The sequence below is a fragment of the Ranitomeya variabilis genome, chromosome 1 (assembly GCF_051348905.1).
Source record: "Ranitomeya variabilis isolate aRanVar5 chromosome 1, aRanVar5.hap1, whole genome shotgun sequence".
Lineage (NCBI taxonomy): Eukaryota > Metazoa > Chordata > Amphibia > Anura > Dendrobatidae > Ranitomeya > Ranitomeya variabilis.
In genome coordinates, this window is record NC_135232.1 from 603,131,311 (window position 1) to 603,149,050 (window position 17,740).

The 17,740-nt window shown below is 43.0% G+C and overlaps 1 protein-coding gene across 1 annotated transcript in view; it reads left to right on the forward strand.

The window, feature by feature from the left end:
* Positions 1-17,740, forward strand: part of CASQ1 (calsequestrin 1) — a 72,833-nt gene that overhangs the window by 37,387 nt on the left and 17,706 nt on the right. The window contains exon 5 of the mRNA XM_077259323.1: positions 16,265-16,338. Within this exon, the coding sequence (XP_077115438.1) occupies positions 16,265-16,338 (74 nt within the window). The remainder of the gene's footprint in view (positions 1-16,264; positions 16,339-17,740) is intronic.

A 17,740-nucleotide genomic window follows, 5' to 3' on the forward strand; every position in this document is an offset into this window, starting at 1 on the left:
TGCCGATCTCGGGGCACGACTCCTACTGGTTCTATCGCCTTTGTGCTGTGATCTCGTTTCTCACTTCTCCACAATATACTTCGCTTCGTGTCCTTTCTTAAGATGCCGCCGCAATGAAGTGCAGGCGCGGCTCCGTAACAATCTGTCCTTTCGCTAGGCCTCTGTCAGGATCCCACCCCTGACAGGGACCCCCCTGAATCTTCCCAATCAACCTCTTCTCTCACCAGGTGTTACCTGGGCAAAACCCAGTCAGATTCTCCCTAACTTCCTATCCAACCCCCAGTTTTACCCAAGTGTGAGGAGTGGCCTAATACATAGAACCCATTGCTCCCCCTGGTGGCCGGTGTGTGAAGTGTAATGTGTGACTGTGATACCTGGTCAGGTGAACTCCTTTAGTGCTGTCAGACATACCATCACTCCCCTTAGTGGCGGAGCGACATTACTGCAACGCCCAGGACTCTGGGGCGCTGCACTTGGCACTCAACATGGAGGAAGCCACTCAAATATCGACAGACCCAAATAGCTAGAAATCTGATACAAGAATAATAAATGATCCTCTGGATAATTTGATTATCTGGAGGCAATGAGCCAGTGTGTAAGGCTTTGATGATGAGCTTTAGCCCAACACATCTGTCAATCTGACACTGGGTTATATGGCATTCTGATGCCCACTACTCTATCTAGACAGTAGTTCTGTCTTTTTACCACAACCATAAACGATGTAATGAGGGTAGAAATCAGTCTGTGAGGGTTTTAGGAAGGTCTGTTAGAGGAATTTTCTATCCATGAAGCCTTGTGAAGAGGGGATGAATCCAGATTATCGGATGACACTCAGCAGATCCCCAGTACAATGGGTTTACAGAAAGAGGGCCAGAGAATCTGAGAGAGTGCAGAGGTCTGTATGCCCTCACATACAATCTATAGTTACATTCCCATGTACTAGCTATACATCTGCACATACTATTGGTGCATTCCTCACATAATATCTAAACATCTTTACATCTATCTTTATATACTACCTATATGAAAGTGCTCCCAGGGACTCTGCTTGTGGTGGCTGCTTTAATGAAACAGTATGAATACACTTGCCTTAGTTGGACACAGTGGTCTTTCCACTCAGGGATGACTAAAGCAACGCAAACCTACACCAACTAAAGTTCAGTGACTTTTGCTCACTGGGATGCAACATCCTGAATGATTATAATGTCTATTTAAGAGGTAAAAGGCTTGAGCAGAAGTAGAAATTTGGTTTATAGCAATGAGCCAACAGTGACAACACTTTTCTTCTAGTTGCCACAATCAGCTGGCAAACACCTCAGCAGAACTTCCTTTACCACAGATACAGATTTCTTTGCTTTTCCAAAGAGCATCAAAGCACAGTGCTGGTCGTTGTCCCTTCTCACCACTCTTGACATCAGTGCCCTCCTGGTACTCAGAGGCTCGTTGTCTGAGCATATTACACCTGAGGCACCTCATCTACAAAATGTATTGATGCACACAACACCAAACCCTTAGCAACAGTCTGTGATGTTTGTAAGAGGGTGACATTTATTTTAACCATCTTACGTACACAACCTCATATACAGTACTATCTATTTATCCTGACAAACTATGTGCACATTCTCACATATCATCTATCTATGAATCCTCACTATCTATACATCATCACATACAATCTTTTCAAACTCATGTACTCTTTGAATAGATACAATCACTAGTGATTCACCTAAGGATTAATTGCTCATATAAAAGCCACATTTAATGGTGGTATTAAGAGACTTAGTGAGTCAGCAGCTGGCCTTCCACCATTCCATTCACTGCCTCGGTGCACAAAACCTGCTTCCACAGCACCCCCGGCCTGCAGCCTCACCATTAGCCTCCTCCCCTACCTCACTTGTTTACTGCGACCATTGATAGAACTTTCCTTTTAGCATTGTGCAAATAGATCCAGAGAACAGAACCCTGAAATCAGCCCAGGAAATCTGTCATGCTGTATGTCACAGAGTCTACATAGATTGGGGACTGTGCTTATCACAAGGTTGATTTCCTCAACTGTGCACGTTATGACCATTATGGAGGAAGATCATCAGTTTTGGCTGAGTACGCAGTACAGCTGTGTCAGTAATGTCCTGTATACCTTTCTAACCAAACATGAGACCACTGGTGGAGGCCAGTGATTCTGGTGGAACTACACAAGAGGATTATGGGACAATTTGTCCTGATACTTTCCTTTGTTCAGTTCACAAAGGGTTACTAAAATGTGGAGTTTAGGCTTCTGTGTCTGTAGCAGGGGTCCCTTGTTATTTTCCTCTAGCATTGGGTCTTACCTTCTACTCCACAACCCATTAATCCTCCTATATTTCTGGATGCTTACCTTCTCCTGCCCAAACAGTCCTGACAAGTATGCAGAGTAAGCGCACTCCCTGAGTAATGAGAAAGCAAGTGCATGACGGGGACCTGCCCGAATACCAAGCAAAATGATCAGATCTGATGGCGGTAATAACCTGTGATAGATCATGAGCAATTCATCATTGGAGAAGCCATCACATACAATCCCTAGAAAATATATGAAGCTTCTCCAGCCTATCACAACACCTTATATAAGCCTTACTGGGGAAGTAAGTATGGAGGCCACTGGTGTTCACCTAATTGGAGCTGAGTCCATAAGATGTCACATTCAAACCAACCATGGTCATTCCCAAAGCCTTCAAAGGCTGGAATTAGGCCAAAACCAATTGACCATAGGACATACTCAAGAAAACTGGCCATGAATCACTTGGAAAAAGCCAAGACCTCCCAGAGGTGGGGGTTCTGTGTCATAGAAGTCCTAATTCAAGCCACATTAACTCTAGTCACCTCAAGCTCAATTCTTGCCCCCATCTCTGGGACGTAAAAAGTCATTGAACTCATTGACCTTTTGAAAGATGCTCTTATTTAAATGGGTGTTTCATAGTTACCATATCCAACAATTGACAATGGATGAAAAGAAGGTTCAGCACTGACATCGAACACAAGATCGACCATATTTTACGCTGACCTAATCATTCAGTCTGACGTTCTCTTATCTAACTCTTCAGCCTAATGTTTAGTGTTCCGACATGTGTAGTGCAATGATAAGAGAGAGGCTGACGTGGCCTGCACCGCTCTTCATATCGGAGGAGACTACTGTGACACTGCTAAATAAAAATCAAATCAAAATGGATGGCTGATCCCTTTGAGATGAGGCGACCATAGAATTTCCTCAGTACAATGTACAGATGGATGGGAGGAAGGGAGACGAGCTTCAGAATGCACAAGCGAGCAAAGTCCTTGACTCTGTCATATTTTTCTATAACTATGTGGGTTTATCTTAGGTAGTCAAAAAAACTCAGTTTACGATCGACCATAGTTGGTTGACATTTATATGTAGACTACAAAAGAGTATAGGTCCATCTGTTTGAGGTTGCAGGTCATTGGAGATGCTCCATAAACTCTACAATTGTGCCTGTCACGGAAGACACTAGGGACATCATGAGGATCCCACTGCTGCCACCAGGTCACAACTCTGTTGTCAGAATACCCGGGGCCAGGGGCTCCTTCCCTGTCCTTAATGCTAGGGGCACCCTAGCTATCCCTGTTCTCCGGATTACTTCTAATGATGAAGATACTGGATCCATGTACCTTACTGACCTCCTGAATCAGCTCTATTTATGTCTCCCTCCCCCACCCATGGAAGTGGGGAGTAATACTGTATATATATATATATATATATATATATATATATATATATATATATATATATATAAAAAAAATTGGAACAGCATCAAGTATTACCTTAAAGATTATGCAAAGCTCTCCCAACCAGCAATCTAATGGTCTCCAATAGTAGAATAAAAAAAAAGGAAAGCAGCACAAAAAAACTAAAGAAAATAAGTGGACTTTAATGCCTGAATGGCGTGGCAACATTTCGGATGTAATATCCTTATTACATCCGAAACGTTGCCACGCCGTTACAAGGTAGCATATGGCTTCAGGGGTGCGGTTTACAGAGCAAGAGGAACAAGGCAATTATATTTTATATATTTAATCTGGAACGTTAGTCAGTGTTTATAAAAGAAAATACAAAGATGATACAAAATGGGAACAAAACAATATGGTATATACAATTACATGAAACAAAAGGGATAAAAAATAACTAGTGATGAGCGAATATACTCGTTACTCGAGATTTGCCAAGCACGCTTGGGTGTCCTCCGAGTATTTTTTAGTGATCGGAGATTTAGTTTTCCTCACCGCAGCTGAATGATTTACACCTGTTAGCCAGCTTGATTACATGTGGGGATTCCCTAGCAACCAGGCAACCCCACATGTACTTATGCTGGCTAACAGATGTAAATCATGCAGCTGCAGCGATGAAAACTAAATCTCCGGGCACTAAAAAATACTCAGAGGTCACCAGAGTGTGCTCGGAAAATCTCGAGTAACGAGTATATTCGCTCATCACTAAAAATTACTAAACCTGTGTCACAGAAATGGCTGAGCGTTTAGCGGAGGGAAGTACTTCTTAGGAAAACAGACAGAATCACAGCAACCTATACCTTTTGCTTTTTATTAGATCAAGGTTACGCCCTCATACCTCCCCTTGGTAAACTTGTATGGGCTGGTTATGGGATGTGCTAGGTCCTTTAGAATTTTAGGAGATTCCCAACTTACAGGACACCTTTGCCACTGGAGGTCCCAGGTGGTAGATATTGTCCTCATGTTTCTTATTGCAAGAAAGATGAAACATGGCGTGGATAGCACCATCCATCAGTTCAATATTAAGTTGGAGGGGTTCTGCTGGCCTTTCACTGATGTGAGTGAATGTGTCGTGTTCATCCCTTCGCTACAATGCTGAAAATATATCTCCTATAAATATCAGACCGATGTAAACCCCAACATTCATCACTAACCACTGGCTCCAAAAGGTCCAGAAGCTGTGCTTTGATCAGGAAGCTTATGTCTTTGAAGTGTACTTCCCCACCTTTTGCGTAAACAAATTTCAGTTTTGGTGTCTTTTTCCCAGAGCAAATCTCGTGATGTGTCAGGACCCTGTTATCAGGTGTCCCAGGACCAGGGGCTTCTTCCCTGTCCCTAACGCTAGGAGATCCCTAGTTCGCCTTGTTCACCAGATTACTTCTGATGGTGAAGAAGCCGGGGCCACATACCTTGCCTTAGTTCCTGAATCCACCCTCAGTCTGTACCCTTCTCCCACCCAGGTAGTAGTATTCTGTAATGCACTTATCAGACTAACAAGGTAATACGAACAGGGATAAAGAAAAATAGATCTGTAAAAAAACAATATTACCCAAAACATAAAAAAGTGAAAATATACCACCTAGCACTAACGACCAAACTATCTGTGCTGGATGAATCAAAAAATACTAAATCGGCATGTGAAGTGCTAGTGAGAAAGGTCACAAAAAATAACCTAGACATAGTATTGAATCCAAATAAAACACCTGTGTGTACCACTTTAAGGGAATGAACATATACTAATATATGCTAGCAACTGCTCTTACCCATGATCTTCACTGGAGGACACCGTGAGTGCAGCCCCAACTCACGTTTCGCGTGGGCTTCGTCGGGGGGCCCTAGTTCGCCCTGTTCACCAGATTACTTCTGATGGTGAAGAAGCCAGGGTCATGTACCTTGACTGAGTTCCTGAATCCACCCTCAGCCTGTACCCTTCTCCCACCCAGGTAGTAGTATTCCGTAATACACCAATCAGACTAACAAGGTAATACGAACAGGGATAAAGAAAAATACGAAACATACAAATATAGACTCACATAAACAACAGAGGTAAACACCGGTGAGAGGAGGATGCAGTTAAACCAAGGAAGGAGAAGAAAGGGAATTAACACACACTAAAAACCTAGCAACAGTCACAGATAAATCCACCAAATGCCTTCTCCAATAACAACCACCAACAACCTCCAGCCATGCAGCATAAGCTATCTCTGACAATGAATGCTAGCCAGGATCCAGATTATATAGGAGACGGGAGTGGCTTACAGTGTATAGCTGAGAACCTTAATGCAGGAAAGCATCCAGGAGTTCTCAGCTGACCAGATTAACCCCTGCAATGCTAAAATAAATTTACACCGTTTAATATGAAGTACTTCTAATCAGTGCAGGAGTAGAAGAAATCAAACGTTGCAGTTTCTGGCTCCTTTCTGTCGCAGTAAACTGGTGACAGTACTCCCCCTTCTACGAGCGACCTCCGGGACCTCAGATCCGGGATTATCAGGGTGTACCACGTGAAAAGATCAGATCAGCCTGGCCGCATGGACTTCAGATGCTGGTACCCACATCCTCTCTTCAGTACCAAATCCCTTCCAGTGTACCAGATACTGAAGCAATTGACGAACTATGCAAGAATCAACAATCTAGACTATATGAAATTCCAAATTTCCATCCATAATGACTGAAAATGGTGGTAGAACCAAAGTAGGAGAAGGAAGGGAATTATCACAAACTGAAAACCTAGCAACTGTCACAGAAAAATCCACCGAACACCAGCCTCCAACTACCTCCAGCTATGCAGCATAAGCCAACTCTGACAATGAGTTCTAACCAGGACCCAGTTTATATAGGAGATGGGCATGGCTAACAGTGCACAGCTGAGAGCCTTAATGCAGGAAAGCTTCCAGGAGATCTCAACTGAGCAGATTAACACCTACACTGCTAAAAGAAATTTACACCATTTAAAAGAAGGTGTAATTAGCAAAGGAGAAGGAGAAATCAGACACTGCAATCTCCTGGCTCTGTCGTGGTAAATGCATGACATGTGTCAGGGATCCCGTAATATTTGTCAGGACTTTCTTAATCTCGCAAATCCTTGATATCACAGGCCGGGAAGGTCACGAGTACCACCCGCTGTGATCTTTGGAGCGAACAGCTCCCTGCTCCCTCCTATTGTCCGGACAATTACACGATTGGCCGACAATCAACGGAGAAGTACGCAGCCTGTTCGCACTACTAGGCCGGCTGTCAGAAAATTACCAATGAACATACGACATATACACCACCGGATTCCAAAACATGGAATATGTGTACACACTCCGCTACAATCACGGCTACCTCTGACAACCCCAGAATTTCGGTCGATTAGACACCGTTAATGGCTTCAGGGTGTAGTTTACAGAACAGAAGGAACATAACTATTAAATTTTATATTTAATCCAAAGGGAGGCAATGTTTATGAAAAATATACATACGATTTTACAAAGGGGACAAAACAATATAGCATAAACAGTTACATAAAATGGATTAACAGGAGAACTTACTACAACGATCGCAGAGACAATTCAGTTTAGCCGAAGGAGAGCGATTCGATTGGTCTGTCGATAAACAGGGTCCCTACATACATGAAAATGTAACTCTCTTGTATGAACACTGATCATAATTGGGATCGATCTTTTATCAGACGCTGAGTCCCACCCATACAACCCTCTATGATAACCTCACAAGGTCCCGGTTGTGGGCCGGACTCAGCCCTTCATCATTTTAGGGAATCCCAATTTGTGTAATAACTCCTCATAAGATGACCGCAGAAGTTTGAGACCAATGTCATCTTTTCTATTGGAATTTTAGCTACGCTTAGAAACCAAACATGGCCTAGCTGCTGGTGGTTATATGGCCCCTATGGATTTGGGGTCTTTTGGTGGGGGTTATGAGAAAATATATGTATGATTGCCTAGTTATCCCAGTGCTGACAATATACCTCTCATTAATATCGGATGGATAACAATTCCGATATTCCATATTTTCTCACGGAGACGTGCTGTCTGCGGTCTCATTGTACTGCAGAGACCGCAGCTATATGAAAAAGTGTTATATTTTCTTTGATCCCCTCTAAGCTAGTAGTCTTTTCCTGTCTCTCTGTGTGGGGGCAATACACATCTTCTTCAGTTACTTAAGGTGCCTTCACACTAAACGACTTTGCAGCGATAACGACAGCGATCCGTGACGTTGCAGCGTCCTGGATAGCGATATCTTTGTGTTTGACACGCAGCAGCGATCTGGATCCTGCTGTGATATCGCTGGTCGTTGCTGAAAGTTCAGAACTTTATTTGGTCGTCAGATCGGCGTGTATCGTTGTGTTTGACAGCAAAAGCAACGATGCCAGCGATGTTTTACAATGGTAACCAGGGTAAATATCGGGTTACTAAGCGCAGGGCCGCGCATAGTAACCCAATATTTACCCTGGTTACCATTGTAAAAGTAAAAAAAAACCACTACATACTCACCCTCTGATGTCTGTCACGTCCCCCGGCGTCCGCGCTGCTGCTCAGAGCTTCCTGCACTGAATGTGTCAGTGCCGGCCGGAAAGCAAAGCACAGCGGTGACGTCACCGCTGTGCCCTGCTACTGCCGGCGCTCACACAGTGCAGGGAAGCGGACGCCGGGGGACGCGAATGTAAGTATGTAGTGTTTGTTTTTTTACATTTACACTGGTAACCAGGGTAAACATCGGGTTACTAAGCGCGGCGCTGCGCTTAGTAACCCGATGTTTACCCTGGTTACCCGGGGACTTCGGCATCGTTGGTCGCTGGAGAGCTGTCTTTGTGACAGCTCTCCAGCGACCACACAACGACGAAACAGCGACGCTGCAGCGATCGGCATCGTTGTCGATATCGCTGCATCGTCGCTTAGTGTGAAGGTACCTTTAGACATCAACAGGGATCCTTGCATTTTAATTAACCCCTTCATGACCCAGCCTATTTTGGCCTTAATGACCTTGCCGTTTTTTGCAATTCTGACCAGTGTCCCTTTATGATGTAATAACTCGGGAATGCTTCAACGGATCCTAGCGATTCTGAGACTGTTTTTTCGTGACATATTGGGCTTCATGTTAGTGGTAAATTTAGGTCGATAATTTCTGCGTTTATTTGTGAAAAAAATGGAAATTTGGCGAAAATTTTGAAAATTTTGCAATTTTCACATTTTTAATTTTTATTCTGTTAAACCAGAGAGTTATGTGACACAAAATAGTTAATAAATAACATTTCCCACATGTCTACTTTACATCAGCACAATTTTGGAAACAACATTTTTTTTTTGCTAGGAAGTTATAAGGGTTAAAATTTGACCAGTGATTTCTCATTTTTACAACAAAATTTACAAAACCATTTTTTTTAGGGACCACCTCACATTTGAAGTCAATTTGAGGGTTCTATATGGCTGAAAATACCCAAAAGTGACACCATTCTAAAAACTGCACCCCTCAAGGTGCTCAAAACCACATTCAAGAAGTTTATTAACCCTTCAGGTGTTTCACAGCAGCAGAAGCAACATGGAAGGAAAAAATGAACATTTAACTTTTTAGTCACAAAAATGATCTTTTAGCAACAATTTTTTTATTTTCCCAAGGGTAAAAGGAGAAACTGGACCACGAAAGTTGTTTTCCAATTTGTTCTGAGTACGCTGATACCTCATATGTGGGGGTAAACCACTGTTTGGGCGCACGGCAGAACTCGGAAGGGAAGGAGCGCCATTTGACTTTTTGAATGAAAAATTGGCTCCAATCTTTAGCGGACACCATGTCGCGTTTGGAGAGCCCCCGTGTGCCTAAACATTGGAGCTCCCCCACAAGTGACCCCATTTTGGAAACTAGACGCCCCAAGGAACTTATCTAGATGCATAGTGAGCACTTTAAACCCCCAGGTGCTTCACAAATTGATCCGTAAAAATGAAAAAGTACTTTTTTTTCACAAAAAAATTATTTTAGCCTCAATTTTTTAATTTTCACATGGGCGACAGGATAAAATGGATCCTAAAATTTGTTGGGCAATTTCTCCTGAGTACACTGATACCTCACATGTGGGGGTAAACCACTGTTTGGGCACAAGGTAAGGCTCGGAAGGGAAGGAGCGCCATTTGACTTTTTGAATGAAAAATTATCTCCATCGTTAGCGGACACCATGTCGTGTTTGGAGAGCCCCTGTGTGCCTAAACATTGGAGCTTCCCCACAAGTGACCCCATTTTGGAAAGGAGACCCCCCAAGGATCTTATCTAGATGCATAGTGAGCACTTTGAACCCTCAGGTGCTTCACAAATTGATCCGTAAAAATGAAAAAGTACTTTTTTTTCACAAAAAAATTCTTTTAGCCTCAATTTTTTAATTTTCACATGGGCGACAGGATAAAATGGATCCTAAAATTTGTTGGGCAATTTCTCCTGAGTACGCCGATACCTCATATGTGGGGGTAAACCACTGTTTGGGCGCATGGCAAGGCTCGGAAGGGAAGGCGCGCCATTTGACTTTTTGAATGGAAAATTAGCTCCAATCATTAGCAGACACCATGTCGCGTTTGGAGAGCCCCTGTGTGCCTAAACATTGGAGCTCCCCCACAAGTGACCCCATTTTGGAAACTAGACCCCCCAAGGAACTTATCTAGATGCATAGTGAGCACTTTAAACCCCCAGGTGCTTCACAAATTGATCCGTAAAAATGAAAAAGTACTTTTTTTTCACAAAAAAATTATTTTAGCCTCAATTTTTTAATTTTCACATGGGCGACAGGATAAAATGGATCCTAAAATTTGTTGGGCAATTTCTCCTGAGTACACTGATACCTCACATGTGGGGGTAAACCACTGTTTGGGCACAAGGTAAGGCTCGGAAGGGAAGGAGCGCCATTTGACTTTTTGAATGAAAAATTATCTCCATCGTTAGCGGACACCATGTCGTGTTTGGAGAGCCCCTGTGTGCCTAAACATTGGAGCTTCCCCACAAGTGACCCCATTTTGGAAAGGAGACCCCCCAAGGATCTTATCTAGATGCATAGTGAGCACTTTGAACCCTCAGGTGCTTCACAAATTGATCCGTAAAAATGAAAAAGTACTTTTTTTTCACAAAAAAATTCTTTTAGCCTCAATTTTTTAATTTTCACATGGGCGACAGGATAAAATGGATCCTAAAATTTGTTGGGCAATTTCTCCTGAGTACGCCGATACCTCATATGTGGGGGTAAACCACTGTTTGGGCGCATGGCAAGGCTCGGAAGGGAAGGCGCGCCATTTGACTTTTTGAATGGAAAATTAGCTCCAATCATTAGCAGACACCATGTCGCGTTTGGAGAGCCCCTGTGTGCCTAAACATTGGAGCTCCCCCACAAGTGACCCCATTTTGGAAACTAGACCCCCCAAGGAACTTATCTATATGCATAGTGAGCACTTTAAACCAACAAGTGCTTCACAGAACTTTATAACGCAGAGCCGTGAAAATAAAAAATAATTTTTCTTTCCTCAAAAATGATTTTTAGCCCAGAATTTTTATTTTCCCAAGGGTAACAGGAGAAATTGGACCCCAAATGTTGTTGTCCAGTTTGTCCTGAGTACGATGATACCCCATATGTGGGGGTAAACCACTGTTTGGGTGCACGGCAGGGCTTGGAAGGGAAGGCACGCCATTTGGCTTTTTGAATGGAAAATTAGCTCCAATCATTAGCGGACACCATGTCGCGTTTGGAGAGCCCCTGTGTGCCTAAACATTGGAGCTTCCCCATAAGTGCCCCTATTTTGGAAACTAGACCTGCCAAGGAACTAATCTAGATGTGTGGTGAGCACTTTGAACCCCCAAGTGCTTCACGGAAGTTTATAACGCAGAGCCATGAAAATTAAAAAAAAAAATTCTTTTCTCAAAAAATTTTTTTAGCCCTGAATTTTTTATTTTCCAAAGGGTAACAGGGGAAATTTGCCCCCAATAGTTGTTGTCCAGTTTCTCCTGAGTACGCTGATACCCCATATGTGGGAGTAAACCACTGTTTGGGCACACGTCGGGGTTCGGAAGGGAAGTAGTGACGTTTTGAAATGCAGACTTTGATGGAATGCTCTGCGGGCGTCACGTTGCGTTTGCAGAGCCCCTGATGTGCCTAAACAGTAGAAACCCCCCACAAGTGACCCCATTTTGGAAACTAGACCCCCAAAGGAACTTATCTAGATGTGTGGTGAGCACTTTGAACCCCTAAGTGCTTCACAGAAGTTTATAACGCAGAGCCGTGAAAATAATAAATACGTTTTCTTTCCTCAAAAAAAATTTTTTTAGTCCTGATTTTTTTATTTTCCCAAGGGTAACAGGAGAAATTTAACCCCAAGAGTTGTTGTCCAGTTTCTCCTGAGTACGCTGGTACCCCATATGTGGGGGTAAACCACTGTTTGGGCACACGTCGGGGCTCGGAAGGGAGAGAGCACCATTTTACTTTTTCAACGCAAGATTGGCTGGAATCAATGGTGGCGCCGTGTCGCGTTTGGAGACCCCCTGATGTGCCTAAAAAGTGGAAACCCCTCAATTCTAACTCCAACACTAACCCCAACACACCCCTAACTCTAATCCCAACCCTAACCACAACCCTAACCCCAACACACCCCTAACCCTAGTCTTACCCCTAATTCCAACCCTAACCCTAAGGCTATGTGCTCACGTTGCGGATTTGTGTGGATTTTTCCGCAGTTTTTGAAAAATCTGCAGGTAAAACGCACTGCGCTTTACCTGCTGATTTACCGCGGATTTCCAGTGTTTTTTGTGTGGATTTCACCTGCGGATTCCTATTATGGAGCAGGTGTAAAACACTGCGGAATTGCACAAAGAATTGACATGCTGCGGAAAATACAACGCAGCGTTTCCGCGCTGTATTTTCCGCACCATGGGCACAGCGGATTTGGTTTTCCATAGGTTTACGTGGTACTGTAAACGTGATGGAAAACTGATACGAATCCGCAGCGACCAATCCGCTGCGGATCCGCAGCCAAATCCGCACCGTGTGCACATAGCCTAATTCTAACCCTAATTCCAACCCTAACCCTAATTCTAACCCTAATTCTAACCCTAATTCTAACCCTAATTCTAACCCTAGCCCTAAGTGCAACCCTAGCCCTAAGTGCAACCCTAGCCCTAAGTGCATCCCTAGCCCTAAGTGCATCCCTAGCCCTAAGTGCAACCCTAGCCCTAAGTGCAACCCTAAGTGCAACCCTAGCCCTAAGTGCAACCCTAAGTGCAACCCTAGCCCTAAGTGCAACCCTAAGTGCAACCCTAAGTGCAACCCTAGCCCTAAGTGCAACCCTAAGTGCAACCCTAAGTGCAACCCTAAGTGCAACCCTAGCCCTAAGTGCAACCCCAAGTGCAACCCTAAGTGCAACCCTAAGTGCAACCCTAGCCCTAAGTGCAACTCTAAGTGCAACCCTAAGTGCAACCCTAAGTGCATCCCTACCCCTAACCCTACCCCTAACCCTACCCCCTAACCCTACCCCTAACCCTAATGGAAAAACAATAAAAATAATTATATTTTCTATATTTTATTATGGGGGTGATAAAGTGGGGGGATTTATTTACTATTTTTTTTATTTTGATCGCTGTGATAGAACTTATCACAGCGACCAAAATGTGCAGGAACGAATCTGCCGGCTGACAGATTCGGCGGGCGCACTGCGCATGCGTCCGCCATTTTCCAAGATGGCGGCGCCCATGAAGAAGACGGCCGGACACCGGGAGGGACATCGGAGCTAGGTAAGTATGGGGGGGTGGGATTGGAACACGGGGGGGGGGGATCGGAGGACCTGGGGAGCGGACAGGAGGACCGGGGGAGCCGACAGGAGGGAGGAGGGGAGCGGAACGGAGATCGGGGCAAAAAGGACGACTGGGGAGGTGATCGGTGGGGTGGGGTGGGGGCAGATCGGGGTCTCCAGCCATGGCAGATGCTATTGCAGCATCGGCCATGGCTGGATTGTAATATTTCACCATTTTCATAGGTGAAATATTACAAATCGCTCTGATTGGCAGTTTCACTTTCAACAGCCAATCAGAGCGATCGTAGCCACGGGGGGGTGAAGCCACCCCCCCTGGGCTGAAGTACCACTGCCCCTGTCTCTGCAGATCGGGTAAAATGGGAGTTAACCCCTTCACCCGGTCTGCAGGGACGCGATCATTCTGTGACACAGCATATGCGTCACAGGTCGGATTGGCACCGACTTTCATGACGCATACGCTGTGTCACAGGTCGGGAAGGGGTTAAGCGGCTTCACAGCTCTGTACCCTACCATTGTACATAAACACAGCATGGAGTGCACGCTGATATCATGTCATGACACATGGTTGATGAAAGAAAGGGGGGGACATGAGTGATATCAAGGATTTTTAATATTTTCTATGACACATGGTGATTGCATGCTCAGTGCAGGAGACCCCTACTTCAATTGAGGTTGAAGTGTCATCTCTCTCACTTCTCTAGTTATAATTAGTTTCACTCTTCCCCAGCTATAATTAATCCCATATGTTAAATGTGAGGGGGATATATCCCCTCTCCAGAGATGTCAGTATGGATTTTTTATTTTTCTCTACAACATTGCCAGACAAGCAAATGGTCAAATATTTGAGCATACAGTGGATACGAAAAGTATTCATACCCCTTTAAATTTTTCACTATGTGGCCCTCCAAAGAAATGCCTCCCCACACCATTACTGTCCCCCTGTCAAATCGGTCATACTGGAGGATTTTGCAGGCAACAGAATGTTCTCCATGGCATCTCCAGACTATCACATCTGTCTCATGTGCTCAGTGTGAACCTGCTTTCATCTGTGAAGAGTAAAGGGCACCAATGTTGAATCTGCCAATCTTGATATTCTCTGCCAAAGGCAATCACCTTGCATGGTGTTGGGCTATAAGCACGATACTCACTTGTGGACATCGGGCTCTCATATGCTACTGTACCTCTATGGGCGAGAGCAATGACAAAATGCAAAAGTGACCAAAGCAACAGCCAAAAAAGAAGAGAACAGAGAAATAGTCTGTGGTCACCCCCTGCAGAACCATTCCTTTATAGGGGGTATCTTACAAATTGCCGATCATTTCTAACTGTTGTCTGTTCCAGTTGCACAACAGCAGGAGAAATTGATTCACAATGAGTGTTGCTTCATAACTAGACAGGTTGATTTCACAGAAGTGTGATTGACTTTGAGTTACATTGTGTTGCTTAAGTGTTTTTTTTTAGCAGGTTATGTATGTGTGTTAATATATATATATATATATATATATATATATATATATATATATATATATATATATAATTATACAGCTCTGGCAAAAATTAAGAGACCACCACATCAAAACCCTGTTATGTGCAGGCCAATCTCCAGACCTGAACCCTATTGAAAACCTCTGGAATGTAATCAAGAGGATGATGGATAGTCACAAGCCATCAAACAAAGAAGAACTGCTTACATTTTTGCGCCAAAAGCAATGTGAAAGACTGGTGGAAAGCATGCCAAGATGCATGAAAGCTGTGAATCATGGTTATTCCACAAAATATTGATGACTCTTCCTGGGTTAAAAGATTAGTATTGTTGTTTCTAAATGATTATGAACTTGTTTTCTTTGCATTATTTGAGGTCTGAAAGCACTGGGGTTTTTTTTTTTAATTTTACCATTTTTCTCAGAAAAAAAAATACAAAATGTATTGCTTGGAAATTCGGAGACATATTGTCAGAAGTTTGTAGAATAATGAACAATTTACATTTTACTCAAAAATATACCTATCAAGAGAAAAATCAGACAAACTGAACATTTTGCAGTGGTCTCTTAATTTTTGCCAGAGCTGTATATACATACAGCATATACAGTATATATACATTTTCAGGGTTAAGTCCAGTAGGCAGTCCTACTTGTGACTCAAAGCAGACTCATTGAGAAAAACCACTCAGTAGACACCCAAGATCAAAATGAGCAGAAGTTTCAATGAAGAAGTTGCAAGATAGTCTGTTTTTTCCCCTCAAAGATACATATCAATCTCCATCAGCTCTTCCAGCTGTAAATCATGCTGCCAGCAGACTGGATTATAATTTTTGGAGGAACGGTTTGCAAAAAAGGAAAAGCCTAAAGGAAATGTATCTAATTTGACAAATCTTTGGTACAGTAATGATATGTCATGTTTATCCTGCCCTCAACCTCACCAAGCCCTTCTCCGGCATGCTCCACCCCTCTTGTTAATGCCCCCGATCTGACCAGGAATGTTCATTTTTGGGCGGGGTTTACATAATTCTACACCCTTTTGACTAAAGAGTCCTGGGACATCCTGGAGAGTTGACAATTATGTGTGCAGTTCACCATCCTGTTTTTATTCCAATTGCTCATGCCAATGGGGCTAAAGGCCATTTTTAGCAAGTGATGATCGATCTTTTATAATTATCTTCCTTCCACAATTATTCCAATTGATAGGTTACAGGACACATATTCTTCCTTTTGCAGATTACAAGGCATATGAGGATGCCGCTGAAGAATTTCACCCCTACATACCATTCTTCGCTACTTTTGACAGCAAGGTAAGAGTCAGCCTAACTGATGTCAAAACCAATTTCCTCCAACTCCATCACATCCACTCTATAGAATTAATACATTTAAAAAATACTTCCACCTTAAGTCTGAGACATAGTCAAAGACGATATCTGTACAGGAGCATGAGTTCCCAATAAGTGAATGGAAAGACTCTCAACAGTAGGCAAAGATGAGCAAATTGAATGTGTGCGAATGATTAGCAATTTTCTGAACAATTTTCGATTGTCCTTGCATGAATAGCCTAAACACATTTACACATTGCAGAGGATTGCATTGGCCAGAAAAGGATCACATGACCTCTGGTGGATTTCCCCATGATACCTTGCAGCTATCACATCAAATATTATAGCACAACCAATCAAGAGGGACTGTCGTAGTCTGCATAAAAGCTGAAGCAGGGCATGCAGCAGCCACTTTGTGCTGAATCTGGATAGCGAGTACACAAAGCCATAAAATACTAAAGAAACTGTACAGATAGTGTGTGTGACAGAAAAGAACTGAATAGGATTAGTGTGTGAGAAGACAATAATATGGATTTAATTGATAGGGAGAAAAAGACAGAAGAGTCACTGTGCCTTTGAGGACAGGCCATGGAGGGATACATAGCTATGCCTGCGTGAGTGATCAGTCTGGTAATTGAGCCGCTAAAATTCAATCACATCTTAATAGACTCTTCAGGACAATTAGAGGTTTTTGAGTATTTTTAATTTGTGGCGAATCAATTCGCAACAAATCAAATTTCTTGGGAAAATTTGGCCAAACTGGCGAATTTGGTCATACATACTCCTAGCAGTATTGATTTCAATGGTGCTCAATCGAATATAAATCGATTGTACTCTCTGAGAAGTACCACGTCTGAGATTCTAAGTCCTAGAAAACTCCTGCCCAAAAAAGGTTTTACGGCTCTCATAACCCCTCCTTGAATAAAGATAACATCATGGACCACCACTTATTTTGCCTCTTTACTACTTCCCATGACCCATTACAAGATAAGAAGAGGTTAATATCGCCTATTAACCACCCACACAAATGCTGCTTTATCACCCAACCGTCGCAATACAAATCTTTTCGATGTGGCAAAATCATAAAAAATGACCATACCAAGAAATTGGTATTTTCATACAATTCACTATTTTGCAATTAAAAGTCATTACTTTTACTTTGGCTGTCAGAGAAACACTGTGTATTCAGGGGAAGGGTAGTTAGTCACTAACTTGTCACATATGGATGAAGCATTAGCTGGTAAAGGTGGGGAATTAGTCATCGTATTGCATTACCGTAACTTTAACATTTTTAAAGGGATAGAACACAGAAATTTTGCAAGATAAAGCAAACTACTAAAATAAAAATTACAGTATTAAAAAACATAAAATCATGCAATAAACTCTC